This window comes from Crinia signifera, chromosome 1 (genome assembly GCF_055691185.1).
Source record: "Crinia signifera chromosome 1, ASM5569118v1, whole genome shotgun sequence".
Lineage (NCBI taxonomy): Eukaryota > Metazoa > Chordata > Amphibia > Anura > Myobatrachidae > Crinia > Crinia signifera.
The window spans coordinates 233,427,406-233,443,877 of record NC_139217.1 but is presented as its reverse complement, the minus strand read 5'-3'; the positions used below and the strand labels follow the sequence as shown (position 1 = coordinate 233,443,877).

General features: G+C 41.2%; 1 protein-coding gene across 1 annotated transcript in view; it reads right to left on the bottom strand.

Annotated features, from left to right (window-relative positions):
* Nucleotides 1–426: 426 nt before the first annotated feature.
* AP1M1 (adaptor related protein complex 1 subunit mu 1) overlaps nucleotides 427–16,472 on the bottom strand; it is a 34,200-nt gene continuing 18,154 nt past the window's right edge. Inside the window, exons 6-12 of the mRNA XM_083179438.1 lie at nucleotides 14,381–14,507; nucleotides 13,766–13,908; nucleotides 8,789–8,860; nucleotides 6,889–7,047; nucleotides 4,992–5,117; nucleotides 3,803–3,878; nucleotides 427–1,444 (exon numbers count right to left, since the gene is read on the bottom strand). Of these exons, the coding sequence (XP_083035564.1) occupies nucleotides 1,422–1,444; nucleotides 3,803–3,878; nucleotides 4,992–5,117; nucleotides 6,889–7,047; nucleotides 8,789–8,860; nucleotides 13,766–13,908; nucleotides 14,381–14,507 (726 nt within the window). The 3' untranslated portion in view covers nucleotides 427–1,421. The remainder of the gene's footprint in view (nucleotides 1,445–3,802; nucleotides 3,879–4,991; nucleotides 5,118–6,888; nucleotides 7,048–8,788; nucleotides 8,861–13,765; nucleotides 13,909–14,380; nucleotides 14,508–16,472) is intronic.

Genomic DNA, 16,472 nt, shown 5'->3' with positions numbered 1-16,472 from the left:
GGTTTCAGATGGCCTGATTCTGGTTCACTTGCAAAAGCAAATTCTCTCAAATGGACAAAACCATGTGCACTGCAGGTGGGACAGATGTAACATGTGCAGAGAGAGAGTTAGATGTGGGTGAGTTTTTTTGTTTCTGTGCAGAGTAAATACTGACTGTTTTATTTTTACACTGGAATATAGATCTCAGTTTGAAGTACAAATCCCACCGAAATCTAACTCTCTCTGCACAGGTTACATCTGACCCACCTGCAGTGCACATGGTTTTATCCATTAGAGAGAATTAGCTTTTGCGAGTGAACCAGAATCAGGCCCAAAATGTCTGCTGAACATTTTAGTATAGAAAACCATGCAGGCTGACCCAGTTTAACAGGTTGTTTTTTTTTTAAAGTGTGTATACCGTTACAGACATAAATAGAACACAAAACATAGTAGCATATCATTTATTGAGCATCTTAGTACAACATACAAAGCCCTGCCAACCAAACATAACTGTACCAGAACTTTAATAAAAGTAACATTTCTTTACAGGGTCTTACTTCACAATCTTTCAGAAGGGATCTCACTGCACTGGTGATAATAATTCAGAAAAATAAAAAAGGCTGAAACAGCAGACTATAATAGGACTCCTAGAGCCAAATGGATCAAGCTTCAAAAAGTGATAAAGTGGAGAATGATAAACAACCAGCCAATCCACTCCTATCTTTCATTTTTCAAACCCAGCCTGTAACATGGCACGTAGGAGCGGATTGGCTGGCAGTTTATCATTCTCCATTTTATCACTTTTTGAAGCTTGATACATCTGGCCCTAATCTGAAATATTTTTAGGTAACGTTTTAAAGCACATAAAAAGAAAACCTCACAAAATTGTGACATTTCTACAAAGCTGGCATAACAGCAAGTACTGAGGTATTACTTTTTTCTTTGTAACAGTAAACCAAGGTTAAAAATGGATTCATCACAAGGTAGCAGGTGGCTGCCAAACACTGTTTTTGCCCTTTAAAAAGGAACATACTCCCTGAACCATCTTCACACAAACTGTATTCAGAATGGCACTTTGAGACAGGCACATGGCAAGTACATCATTGGCTTGTGTATTGCAAGATAAATCTTAAATAAGTTTGTGTATTCATCAAGGACAACAAAAATACAAAGACTGACCATGCAAGCAACAAAACAATGCATTTCCAGCAGGTTCTCTCAAACCCAAATAGAAGTGTACTGTATGAAACAGATCTGTAACAGCAATGGCCCATTAACTCCCCATGTAAAATACAAAGATTCGCTCAGCCGCTTGATTGCAGTTTTCCTTGTGACTTTCATAAATCGGCACATTCCTTCCAGGTTTCACAAAGCATGTAACTAAACAAACTTCCATGTAATTATAGTTTCTACATAATATAAATGTGGAGCGTCTGTAGCTTCTACTGTGTTCGAAGTTGATAATCTATTACAAAAGGAGGGAAAAAATGTTGTCGTAAATTGCATTAGGACTTGCATGTTCTGTGAGTAAATTTTAACCATGTGCAAAATATACGTTACAATCTATAGAGCAGGTCTCTGAAGTAAAGACATAAATTTGATAATTATTACATTTACAGTACAACACAAATGTAAATAGAGAGCACTGTGCAACTCAAATATACACAATTCTGTAGTTTGCTCAAAGGTGGACAATTGGGTCTAGCTGTCTCAGAGGAGAAGATGGATATCAGAGAAATATATTAATATTAGGTTGCCGTGAGACTCATATCCAAAATGCTTGGGACTAGAAGTATTTTGAACTTCGAATTCTCAGTACTTTGGAATATTTGCCTATCATAATACAATATCCAGTGGCAGAACTCTCCAGGGGCAGCAGCTGAGGAGACGCATCAACAGTGGTACCACCTGGGGCTTGGTGTTGGAATAACGTAACAGTGGCAGTACATAGTGCACCTAGTGGGCAGTGCGTTGCTCAAAGCTATCGCACATCAGGCAGAAGCTACGGTCTGTGGTGCTAGTGTCTGGCACAGCACTGCTCTACAGTGAAGAAACTCAGAATTAACTACAGCTCCCAGCAGCAAAGGCTGGCGGAAGCTGTAGTTTATTTTGAGTTAATCACTGTAATGAAGTCGCATGGAACACTGGCACCAGTAACAATACATGTTCTGCAGCACAACAAATAGTATTATCGGTGGGCAGCCAGCAACAAGCACTCGAGACAGAGAACATATCTAGAAGGTAAAGTGCACTAGAGAGGGGTGTCAGGTTTAAAGGTTTAAAGCTGGGTACAAAGATCAGACAGTCATCGGTCACGTTGGCAAGTGTGTACTGAATCGGATATCAGAGACACAATGCTACTGGATGTGGCCACTGAATGATATACTTTTAAATATGCTTGGGATAGGCATATTACTATCCTTAAAAAGAACTAAGGATAAAATAGGGTTCAGCTTTCCTTAAGGAGTAATGTGTTATGTGTGGCCCGAAGCATAATCCCTATTAAGTGACGGCATTGGGAAAAGAGGGAGCCAGCACTTGCCCGGCATACATATTCGTAGTGGTAAACCACAGGATACCCCCCCTTAGTATTTGTTCAGAATCTTATGGGTAAATTTACTAAAGCGTCCAAAAATGAAAAGAGGTGATGATGGCCATAACAGCCAATCAGATTCTGTCTATCATTTTCTAAGATGCAATAGAGCAATAATAGACAGAATCTGATTGGTTGCTATGGGCAACATCCCCTCTTAATTTTTAGAAGCTTTAGTAAATGTACCCTGTAGTATCTTCTTTCTTTTAAATGAGGTTATGTTGGATTTGAAATAAACCATGATGAGGGAGATCTTTCACCATCGCTACATGTATTCAGGATTTTAGGTAGTATATGGTGTGCTTGTCAATAACTTAAGGTGCCCATACAGGTTACAATTATTGTATAAAATATTGTATACAATATATCATCTCGGTTTGGCGATGAGATGAGATCTAGTACAAAAAGTATGTGCAGCACATACTTTTTTACTAGATCTCATCGTCAAACCAAGATGCGATATTGTATACAATAATTGTATTGTGTATGGGCACCTATAAGACACAGCACAACAGACATGGGGGCGCACTTTTTTGTCAGAGCAAATAGATTTTATTGTTCCTCCTGTACTGCAGGATGACCCCTGCTTGCCTCGGTGAGATCATCGCACACTGGGTTGAGGAGGTCTATAATATGGCACATTTTCCCATGCTCTACACTGGCATTTATTACAGAATATTTAATCTCCGGGACAATATATATTTGCTAATTATGCTTTTTGAATAAATTGTATATACAACTTTGACTTTTCATATTACATTAACCCTTTCAGTGCCAAAATCTGTGAGAGATGTGCAACATATCGGCTATAAAAACGCCAGCACTTATCACATTTGTCATATGAATTCAAATAAAATATTGTCTAAAAATATATAAGCTTATTAGATTCAGTACCATTACTTAAAAGGATAAAATATAGTGTCACCAAAAGCAATATTCATAAAGCAGCGTTTAAGCATGGTTACATAGGTTGGCAAACATGCAGATACAATTCCTAAGTTGCATCACCATACAGCCGGAGCCAAACAAATGAATGCTTGGTTTCTTAAAATATCAATCTTGCTTGGCAATTTTCACACCAATTTTAACAAATTCACTTAGCACTCAAAGGGTTGTACTGAAATTATACTCCTGGCCTTTTAAGATCATCAACTAAGTGTGTGGTGAATTTCAATAAACACTAATGCTTCTCAATGATATTGCAATGTCTTTTCCACGTATAAAATTTACCTCCATTCTGGGTTATATACCGCACCCATGGCAATGCCTGGTAACCACTCTTCTCAATTATTTTCAAGTAACGGACCTGTACAGACAATTGAAAAGAGGTTATATTCTGAATAAAAATATAGTTACACAAAAAAAAAAAAAAAGCACTACAGGCTTAGGGGGATATTCAATCCCCGGCGAGCATCTCCCGTCGGGGAGATGCTCACCGGGCCCTATTCAATGCTGTCTTCCCCGACAGCATTAAGCAGGGTTTCTCGGCAGAACAAGCCCGACATCACTAGCTGTCGGGCTCGTTCTGCCGAGAACGGTCGGGAAGTGACAAGCTGCTGGCTGCAGCTCGCCTCTTCCCGGCCGCAACTCACGGCCACGCCCCCTTTTCGCTCCCCTGCAGGCGGGACATTGAATCCCGACTGCATGTTCTCTGTCGAGCTGACCAAGAACGGGACTGGGTCACGGCGGTCAAGCAAGCTCGACTGCCGTGACTCTCAGATTGAATACCCCCTTTAGTCTGGAAAGCATAAAATGCTTGGGTCTCTGACATCTGTACTCCTCCAAAAAAATGGCTGCTGCCACAGAGAAGAAGGAGACATGCTAGAAGTACTCCTGCACCTCTACCGGCTGTCTCCTTTGCTGCAGCAAAGGGGCTTCTGGGTCTCTAATGTTGATCTCCCCCGCAATTAAAAGATTTATCTCCCCCTGGGCAACAAGCATTTAACCCCTTATGGCAGAAAGCATGTATTCCCACCTGACAACAAGCATGGAACCCCTATGGAAATGAGTATATAATCCCCCTTGGTAACAAGCATGTAATCCCCCTGGCAATGAGATTGTAGGTAAGCGGCACTTGTGTCTAACAATGCGATTAATCAAAGTTAAATCACAGAAATGTTATGCGATTAATCACAATTACAAATTTAAATTGTTGCCCAGCACTTTTTTCCATGAAACAAAGTTGGTGTGCATGCACACCCTGAAGCTTAATTTTATAAAAATATTTGTAATACTTTTGTGCATTAAACCAAATTTGTGTCCATTACACCATCAATAAGCAAAAGTTTCACTGCCTCAGTCTGGCAAAACAATAAAAAAAAAAAAAAAAAAAAATCTGTATTTGGGATATGGAAAACTCAATCTGTATCATGATTTGTATGTGTTATTATACATTGGCATACTGTCTGTTTATATATACCTGGATTCCAGAGGTGGTAAAGTATGGGATCTCAAACTTCACACTGATAGGTGGTTTCCCCTCTTTATCTTCTGCCTCAACACTGGGAAGTCCAAAGTGCGCTCTCATTAGGTATTCTTTTCCACCCTAGAAAAACATTGAGAAAAAATAAAATTATAAGACACAAGTACTACATTTATTTGTACAAAACTATATACTTTTAGGTGTTTTACATACACATAATTTTATTTTAACATGGAGCAAAATACCTGGGCAAGTGCATGTTTGGACAAAGTTGGTGAACAAATGGCTAGTACCAAGTCATCAGATATACTGAATAAGGAATGTTTGGTACTTGTGTATTATAGCTGTGCGCGCAATGTTTTCATCGCATGACATGCATCGCGATTTTTGCCCCCTATGCGATGAAAGATCGTATAAGCACCATAAGCACCATAAAGGGTGCTTTTAAGCACCCTAATGGGTGCTTACAATGTGAAATGCACCCCCACCCCACTATTAACGTGAACCCGAAGCGTTGCGAGCGCAGCGAGCCCACGAGGGGCGGCGGTACGCGTCCTCCGACCTTTTCATACCACGACTATCCACGTCGGCGTGGAGTCGAGAATAGAAAGTGTGGCGAGCGCAGCGAGCCCCGCGAGGGGACGCGGATACCTTCACAGGTATCGGAGTCCCCTCGCGGGCTTCACAGGTATCCGCGTCCGCTCGCTGCGCTTGCCACACTTTCTATTCTCACCTCCACGCCGACATGGATAGTGGGGGTATGAAAAGGTCGGAGGACGCGTACCGCCGCCCCTCGCGGGCTCGTTGCGCTCGCCACGCTTCGGGTTCACGTTTATAGTGGGGGGTGGGGGTGCATTTCATATTGTAAGCACCCATTAGGGTGCTTATACAATGTTTAATCGCGTCGCATCGCATTGTATGCCATGTACAATGTCATACAATTTTAAAATTGTATGACATTGTACAGCATCGCGCGATATCGCATCGTATGCCTTATGGTATGCGCCGCCAAAATACACAAGTACCGAATGTTTTCTTATGGTGAGATTACATTTACTAAGTCACAAGAATAGATGAAGGTTCTTCAGGAGTTGCTCCATAAATTGATAAACAGGATGCATATTTATAAAAAAATAAAAACACACACACACACACACCTCCATATAACAAACCATCTCCACAAATGTGTCAATATATATCCATGTACAACTTATGGTACAAGTAGCATTACATATAATGTGAGATTGCCACACAACTCATGAGTGCCAAGTGTCTTTTCGCACAACTTTTTGTACAACACCAACATTGCAATGCCCATAAAACAAAGAGGACTATGTTACATCAATATTCACAAAGCTAGTCTAGGAAGCGAATATATATTACAGGACACCATGTTTTTGCGATCGTGAAAACACATGGATGCAGAAACTTCTCCTGGATCTTCTGTTTTTAGCACATAAAAAAAGCCTTTAATTGAATTGCCGGATGACATCAGTCCAAAAAAGAGACAGTTGTTTTTTTTTTTTAATATTCAAATTTACTTCAAACAATTGAGTTATCCTCTAAAGAGGTGTACACATTGTGCTATTCAGGCTAATGGACGATTTTGATTATGCCATTTCTATCCTTCTCCAAATACATTCTACAGACTACAATCAAAATAGACTTGCCTGCACAGTTTCTTTCCCTTGCAATACCGCAAGCCTCCTAAACACTATGGGATTTTGGGTAAGTCAAAATTTCCACCGTATGTGCACACCATTAGTGTGATCATTATGTTGTGACATACTCCCCATAATCATGAAGAGGTACTATATGCATAATGGTTTACTTTAAATCAACTTTTGCAAACAGCTTTGAAGAAGAATACGCTCAGCATGGTACTGTCTCTTACCGGGAAAGATTTTATAGACCACACTATCTCGCTATTTTCAGGCACCCATTTCACACTCCCCACTGTGGTCTTAAACTTCGGAGAGTCAGCATCATTTGGAACTGGAATGTGAATCTCAACGTTGTTGGCAGTAGATCTGCGTTTGAACTGACTTTTGGCCTAAAACAAAGCAAATCCAAAAGGTAAAGCATCATAGTGATAAATGAAGCACCCCTGCTTTGGCATGAGGAAACGTACATAACTATTACAAACAAAATCAAGCATTATGAGCAAACGTGTAAAAGTTTTATCTTAAGGCATTCTTATAGTCTACATGTTGTCACTTCAAGCCACTGTATTCGGCACATGTGATGCCAGTACTTACAGATTAATAAGTTATTTAACAAATTCACCCATGTACTGTGTAACTGCTCTGTGGTTTCTTATGTAGAAGCGTATTCAATGTCTTACCAAATTACATTTAGAAATTGGATCTAGTCTGACAAACTATTATCCATTCTTAATGAACCAGAATCTACCAGCAGTTTTTGTTTTTTAGATCAGATCCAAGCAACACAATATGCTGTAGTGGAGAGCCATTGAATTGTACCTTCTTTTGTAGGTCTGTCTGAAGGGAGACTAGCTATATGAAGGCTAGTCGATAAGCAGTGTAGTTACGCTTTATGTATATGTATTTGGAGAAATATACCCAGGTAGGTGTGTGTGGTTGTGTACTTGCCAGCGTGTCATTTGCTTATTTTTGCACAAAATGATCCACAACTCTTCACTGAATGACCCTCTGGGAGGAGAACCTACGATTAGGAATTAGACTAATCAAGACAATTTATGCACATATTTGTGGTTCCTAAATGTTCCTTAATGACTTTTGTAATATTAAAAAAAAATAAAGAAATTTCCGCAAAAATTATCTTTTCTTTTTCCAAACAAAGGCCCTTATTCTGGTTGGTGCGGATATGTCCGCGTGCGTTCGTTCCGCCGATGTTTTGTGTCTGCGCATGTGCAGAGGCATATCTGCGCATGTGCGAAAGGGACATACGTCCAAATTCCGCATGAATTGTTTACACTACGAACAGGGGGAGGAGAGGGGCGTGAAGGGCTGTTTGGCCTCATTAACATATGCATACGCCCCGCGTTTCATGGGCGTTCCCATGAAAACGCTGGGCATACGTATGGTAATGCGGCCGTGACGCACGTGTAGGGGGCGGACATATGACATTGCCGGATGTCAGCTGCCCGCCCAGATCTCTGCTTTTGCAAGGAGAAATGCCCGAGTGGTCTGAGCTCGCGGGAGCTGCCTGACCGCTCGGTCCTGCATTCGATGGTATGCGACCATCGAATGATGGGGGAGGTTCCCAGAGATGGAGGAGGTGTATTCATGAGAAATCCACTCCTGCTCCGTGCGGTCAGCGGCTTACCGCATTCGGACGGAGTGAGCGATCCGTACGGAAGGTGGGGTTTAGGACGCACGGTTCTGGCCGCATATTCGGCTCCGGCCGCACAGACCAGAATAAGGCCCAAAATCCTTACTACATAAAAGGGTATGCCCAAAACCTGTGCCCAGGAAAGGAAAGTCGATGGTTGAGACACCTGGATCCACAGTGGAGGAAAAAGAGCATGTAAAAGCAACTTTTTCAAGTCTAAAGCCTGAAGTTCCTCAAGGTTTCAAATGCTTCACTACAGAAGGAAATGACACAAAACACAAGTCTTGGCGTCATATTTATTCCTAAAGCAACCAAACAAAGCGTGCCCTCCAATACTTTCTAATGCATTCATTCAATACGGCAGTCATTTATAAACAATGCATTCATTACTGAAGAGCAAGAGAATCATCTTAATATACAACACATTGATGCTCTCAAGTCTCTATGGACTAAACAAGTTTGTGGATAAATGTACAAACCTTGATCATGTATTCAATTCGGCTGTGGGAATGTTTTTCAATTACAGATTCAATCCATATAAGTGGCTTTACCTGAAGTTTGAAAAACACAAAAAGAAAATATATACATTATATTGTCCTTTTGGGAGTATTCAAGGTATATCACATCATGGGGATATTCAAACATACAGGTTTTAGTAGCTAAAATGAATAGACTACCAAGTCATAGGACTAATAATCTAATTATATGTGGGTTAACTTAATTGTAGTATTAACCCCTTCCCGACATTGGACGTACATTTACGTCATGGTCGGGAAGTACTTCCCGACACATGGCATAAATGTACGTCATGCCATTAAACTGTCACCGCGTCTATAGACGCGGTGACAGTTTGGAGATGTCTGCTGTCCCTGACAGCAGACATCCCCCCTCGCCGCCCAGGGGGGGCAGGGGTGCCCCCCCCGGTCGGCGATCGCTGCGATTGGCTGTTCAAATGTGAAAAGCCAATCACAGCTATTTCTGTGTTACCGGCGGCTAAGCCGCTCGGTAACACAGAAATCGGTGGTGATCGGTGCTGTTAAGTACAGCACCGATCACCACTTCCCTCCCTCCCACCCGGCAGCCCTGCTCGCACTCACCCCGGCAGCTCCGTCTCAGCTCCCCCGGCAGCAGCAGCAGCGCACGCAGCGCTCCCCCCCTCCCCCCCCCGCCAGCAGCAGCAGCAGCATCATAAGCTGCTTGTATAGATAATAAACTGAATTTTATATATATATATATATATATGGTACTTGTGAGTTATCTGGACGCCCGATTTTTTGATTGTATGCCTTAAGTTAAGGCATACAATCAGATGCGATGCGATGCGATATCGCATCGCATCGCATCGCATCGCATGCGACCATCGGATGCGATGACCCGATTTTTCCATAGGAATCAATGTTAAAATGATTCCTATGGAAAAAGGGGTCCTTTTCATACCCCTACTATCCAAGTGGGCATGGAGTTGGATATAAACCTGTGGCGAGCGTAGCGAGCCACCGAGCCCGAAGCGTGGCGAGCGAAGCGAGCCCCGCGAGGGGACGGTATTCCGTGTCCCCTCGCGGGGCTCGCTACGCTCGCCACGCTTCGGGCTCGGTGGCTCGCTACGCTCGCCACAGGTTTATATCCAACTCCATGCCCACTTGGATAGTAGGGGTATGAAAAGGACCCCTTTTTCCCATTGAATTCCATGTTAAAATGGACTCAGTCCATTTTAACATTGATTCCTATGGAAAAATCGGGTCATCGCATCGCATCGCATCCGATGGTCGCATGCGATGCGATGCGATGTGCCCGATCCGACCCGATTTAGAAATCGGGCGTCCGGATAACTCACAAGTACCATATATATATATATATATATATATATATATATATATATATATATATGTGTATATGTATATATATATATATATATATATATATATATATATATATATATATATATATATATATATATATATATATATATATATATATATATATATATATATATATATATATATATATATATATACACACACACACACATACATATATACACATATATATATATATATATATAGATATTCCCGACATATGACGTATATATACGTCATGGTCGGGAGGTACTTCCCGACCGAAGACGTATATATACGTCATGGTTTTAAACTGTCACCGCGTCTATAGACGCGGTGACAGTTTGGAGATGTCTGCTGTCCCTGACAGCAGACATCCCCCCTCGCGGCGATCGCTGCGATTGGCTGTTCAAATGTGAACAGCCAATTGCAGCGTTTTCTGTGTTACCGGCGGCTAAGCCGCTCGGTAACACAGTGATCGGTGGTGATCGGTGCTGTTAAGGACAGCACCGATCACCACCGATCGCCAGCCCCCCCTCCCTCCCACCCACCCGGCTGCCGCAGCGCCAGCACCCCTCCCACCCCCCCACCAGCCGCAGCGCCAGCCCCTCTCCCACCCCCCCCACCAGCCGCAGCGCCAGCCCCTCTCCCACCCCCCCACCAGCCGCAGCGCCAGCCCCCCTCCCAAAGCTGGTGAGCAAAATGGGGTCACATGTGGGGGGGTTCCACTGTATTGGTGCTTCGGGGGTCTTGCTAATGCGACATAGCACCCACCATTCATTCCACCACCAAATATCACTCCTTCCCTTCTGAGTCCTGCCATGCACCCAACTGGTATTTTTTGGTCACATGTGAGGCATTGCCGTACTCGGGAGAAATTGGGGCACAGATTTTGGGGTGCTTTGTCTCCTTCATTCCTTGTGAAAATGAAAAATTTTGAGCCAGAACTGCATTTTTGTGTAAAAAATTACATTTTTTTACACAAAAATGCAGATCTGGCTCAAAATTTTTCATTTTCACAAGGAATGAAGGAGACAAAGCACCCCAAAATCTGTGCCCCAATTTCTCCCGAGTACGGCAATGCCTCACATGTGACCAAAAAATACCAGTTGGGTGCATGGCAGGACTCAGAAGGGAAGGAGTGATTTTTGGATTTTGCAGCACAGATTCTGGTTGAATGACCCCTGAAGCACCTATACAGTGGAACCCCCCCACAAGGGACCCCATTTTGCAAACTACACCCTTCAGGGAATTCATCAGGGGGTATAGTGTACATTTCAAACCCCCAGGGGTTTCACCAACTTTGATACAACTGGGCAGTGAAAATGAAAAATTACATTTTTTTACACAAAAATGCAGTTCTGGCTCCAAATTTTTCATTTTCATAAGGTACGAAGGAGAAAAAGCACCCCAAAATCTGTGCCCCAATTTCTCCCGAGTACGGCAATGCTTCATGTGTGACCAAAAAATGGCAGGACTCAGAAGGGAAGGAGTGATATTTGGATTTTGCAGCTCAGATTCTGGTGGAATTTTGGTGGGTGCTATGTCGCTTTAGCAAGACCCCCGAAGCACCAATACAGTGGAACCCCCCCACAAGTGACCCCATTTTGCAAACTACACCCCTCAGGGAATTCATCTAGGGGTATAGCGTACATTTAAAACCCCCAGGGGTTTCACCAATTGTGGTACAACTGGGCTGTGAAAATGAAAAATTACATTTTTTTACACAAAAATGCAGTTCTGGCTCAAAATGTTTCATTTTCACAAGGAATGAAGGAGACAAAGCACCCCAAAATCTGTGCCCCAATTTCTCCCGAGTACGGCAATGCCTCACATGTGACCAAAAAATACCATTTGGGTGCATGGCAGGACTCAGCAGGGAAGGAGCGATATTTGGATTTTGCAGCACAGATTCTGGTGGAATGAATGGTGGGTGCTATGTCGCATTAGCAAGACCCCCGAAGCACCAATACAGTGGAACCCCCCCACAAGTCACCCCATTTTGCAAACTACACCCCTCAGGGAATTTATCTAGGGGTATAGTGTACATTTCAAACCCCCAGGGGTTTCACCAATTTTGATACAACTGGGCTGTGCAAATGAAAAATTACATTTTTTACACAAAAATGCAGATCTGGCTCAAAATTTTTCATTTTCACAAGGAATGAAGGAGAAAAAGCACCCCAAAATCTGTGCCCCAATTTCTCCCGAGTACGGCAATGCCTCACATGTGACCAAAAAATACCAGTTGGGTGCATGGCAGGACTCAGAAGGGAAGGAGTGATTTTTGGATTTTGCAGCACAGATTCTGGTTGAATGACCCCTGAAGCACCTATACAGTGGAACCCCCCCACAAGTGACCCCATTTTGCAAACTACACCCTTCAGGGAATTCATCAGGGGGTATAGTGTACATTTCAAACCCCCAGGGGTTTAACCAATTTTGATACAACTGAGCTGTGAAAATGAAAAATTATTTTTTTTCATTTTCACAGCCCAGTTGTATCAAAATTGGTGAAACCCCTGGGGGTTTGAAATGTACACTATACCCCTAGATGAATTCCCTGAGGGGTGTAGTTTGCAAAATGGGGTCACTTGTGGGGGGGTTCCTAACTTTTAGCATCTTATGGTGCCTAGAAACCTACATGGTGCCTAAAAAATAATCTCATAAAAAGGAGGCTCCAAAATCAAGTAGGTGCTCCTTCTATTATGAAGCCTGTGGTTTGGTCACCGTGCACACTAGGGCCACATATAGGATATTTATGAAAACAAAAGAATTGGGGGAATCAATTTTTAGTCACATTTCTCTAGTAAAATCTACTGTATTCGTTAGAAAAATGTATTAAAATTGAAACTCTGCAAAAAAAAAGAAATTTTGAAATTTCACCTACACTTTGTTTTAATTCCTGTGAAACACCTAAAGGGTTAACAAACTTCCAAAATGCTGTTTTGAATACTGTGAGGGGTGCAGTTTTTGAAATGGCATCATTTATGGGGGTGTCTCACATACAAGTCCCTCAAAGTCACATCAGAACTGAACTGGTCCCTAAAAAAATCAGTGTTTGAAATTTTCTTGAAAATTTGAGAATTTGCTATTCATATTGTAAGCCTCCTAGTGTCCCAAAAAATTAAAAGGAAGTTGAAATAATGATGTCAACATAAAGTAGACATATGGTCTATGTTAGTTATTCACTATTTTGAGTGGTAAGATTATTTGTCTCACAAGCAGAAAATTTAACATTTTGCAAATCGCAAAATTTTCCATTTTTTTCCGACATTTTGGTATTTTTCACAAAAAAACACAGACTGTATCGACGAAAATTTACCACTAACTTGAAGTACAATGTGTCACGAGAAAACAATCTCAAAATCACTGGGATAAGTAAAAGCAAAAAAAAGTTATCCCCACTTAAGTGAGACATGTCAGATTTGAAAAAAATGGCTCTGTCAGGAACGCAAAAACTAGCTCTGTCAGGAAGGGGTTAAAGAGCAAATATTTAATTTCTGAAATAGCATAGAATTAGATATTCAGACAGTTTTTATATACAATATTTGTTCAATCTCGGTTTAGTACGCGATTACAGCCCAGTACATCTGTAACATACTGTACATGTACACTTACATGAGTATTCAAACGGTAAGACATGAGCTCAAACTCCCCGTCAGGAGGTATAAATGAGATAGTCCTGTCATTTTCAAATCTGGATAGACGAACACACTGATGGAACTTGACATCTTCCAGCTCCACAGATTTGCTCTTTCCGCCTGAGAGGAGAGACAAATAACACACCCACACGTGAGAACATTTAGCTTTGCCGCAGAATCATCTGCACATGGTACATTCTGGTTTTAGTATTTGTCTGACAGAAGTTGGCCCGATTCCTATAATGTAAGAGAAATTCGGCATAGGAGCTCCATGAAAAGACCATTTCATACAGTGCCATGCAGAAACACAGTATAAGATGAATTATGCAGAGCATTTGGTTAAGTACACCTAAGTGTAAATATAACCAGTATCCTGTTACCCAGCACTCAGATTTATTTCTATACGTATATCTTATATATTATAATATACATTTATATCTTTCCCCATGCACAGTTATGTCTCTCTAAACCCAATTACATGTACATAATTTCACAAGGCAAGAATAAGTTTACACCTACTTAAACCTGCAGCTATAACAAAATATTATATTATACATTTTATTTAGAAAAAAATATATATATATGTACTTACGTCCTGTATTTTCAAACAGAACTTTGTCATTTAACCCAAGGCGCAGTTCTGGCATTCCAGAGAGAAACACTCGCATTTTGATGGATCCTACTATCTCGCTGCGCAGGACATTTCCATTTGCACTCACCTAGGACACATAAAATTATATTCAGTACCATTACTAAAAAGGTCAATATATAACATCACCAAAAAATGCAGTTTATCAGAAACTATATTCATTATATTCAAAAATTATAATACATATAAAAAAACAAAAAAATTAAAATTGACCAAGATTTCAAGGTTGTTTAACCCTTTGTGTGCCAGCATCTCTGTGAGAGATGTTCAAAATATCAGCTAAAAGTTCCATCGTCGCTCACATTTGTTGTATAAATTCAAATTAAATTCATCATCATCATCATCATCATCATCATCATCATCATCATCAGTTTCTAATATAGCGCAGCAGATTCCATTGCACTTTACAATTGTAGACAGTTCTAAAATAAACTGGGTAACAACAGACAGACTTGGAGGTTAGAGGGCCCTGCTGAAAGCTTACAGTCTATAGGGACATAGGAGGGAAACACAAGGACAGGCACCAGTGATAGCATAGCAGTCCCACCAAGTTACAAGTCCAGAAGAAAAGCTATATAATACATAAGTGCCTCAGAGGGTTTAGGCTTGCCCGAAGAGGTGAGTTTTCAAGGAACACTTAAAAGTTTGGAGGCTAGTGTAGTGTCATTATGGTGAATAAAAATGTTTTCTTGGCAATTTCACACCTATTTTTACATATTCACTTGGAACTCAAAGGGTTAAACAACTAAATTCAAACTAAAGCAGCGTTTATGTATGGTTACAAAGGGTGGCAAATATGCATCACCATACAGCCAGAGGCAAAGAATTGAAACCTTGGTTTCTTAAAATATTAATCTTTTGTGGATAAATTAATAATTCCACTATACTAATTGGTTTAATGCAAGGTCAATTATCAGTTATGGATTTCAGTTGATAAGTTTTTTTTCTCCTTAAAAAAATAAAATGAATAAATAAGGTCCTAAAGACAAAGGGGGGTATTCAATCCCGGGTCAAGACTGTCGATCTGGCCCGACAGCCGTGACCCTGACCTGTTTTCATTTTGTTCGACCGCAGATCGTCAGGTGCGATTCGATGTCCCACTTTGTGACCGGCGAAAAGGGGGCATGTCTGCGTAAACGGCCGTGGATTGTAGATATTTGGCCGCGATTGCGACAATTCACGTCTGAGATCGACAAAACAGGCCCATTCTGTCGATCTGCCTTTTCAATGTTGTCGGGAAACACAGCATTGAATAGGCGTTCACCGCTATTTCCCCAGTCGTAAATAGTGGCCCAGATTGAATACCCCTCAAGGTATTAAAGCCACTTAGAAGATGGGGGTAACCTGCATTTTTTTTTTCTTCAATGTAAGAAATACTGTAATATTAATTTTGTTTGGCTCATGTCCTTATATATAAAAATTGTTAGTAAGTGTACTCTCTGACAGACAAGGGTAACTAGCCGTTAGTCAACTTCAATGAAGTAAAGGCAGGCCAACCTCAACCTATATGCATAGCACAGGTGAATGTGAATTCTGGACTATTTGGTTATCCCTTTGTGCAGTCTACAAACATAGAAAGTTACAAAAAAAGATATGATCAGTCACACGCCAAGCATTAAATACTACACATTGATTTCTATTTTATTATGGTTTTACATGTCTCATTCAATATCGTGAAGAGGCCAGACTGAAACCTTGGAATTGAATTGTTCCTTAGCGCTTGTTGTCTGACTGATCGGATCTTTTCTGTATGGTTCATTGTATTTACGAAGTTTGGTGTATACACTTCTTACGATCAGATAGGCTAATAACTGCTTCTCAGTGCTCGATTCAGTTTCGCTTCTCCTTTGGACACACAAACCTAGAAAGATGTATGTCAAGTATGTGTCTGATCTGTCATAATTGTTAGCGACAATACCAAGCCCCTCTGCCACCATACCTCAACAAATATGTCCACCCACAACCCATGCTGTTAAAACAGGTCCATATTTTTGTGACAGAACAAAAATGAAAGTTGTGAAGTCTAAGCAAGACT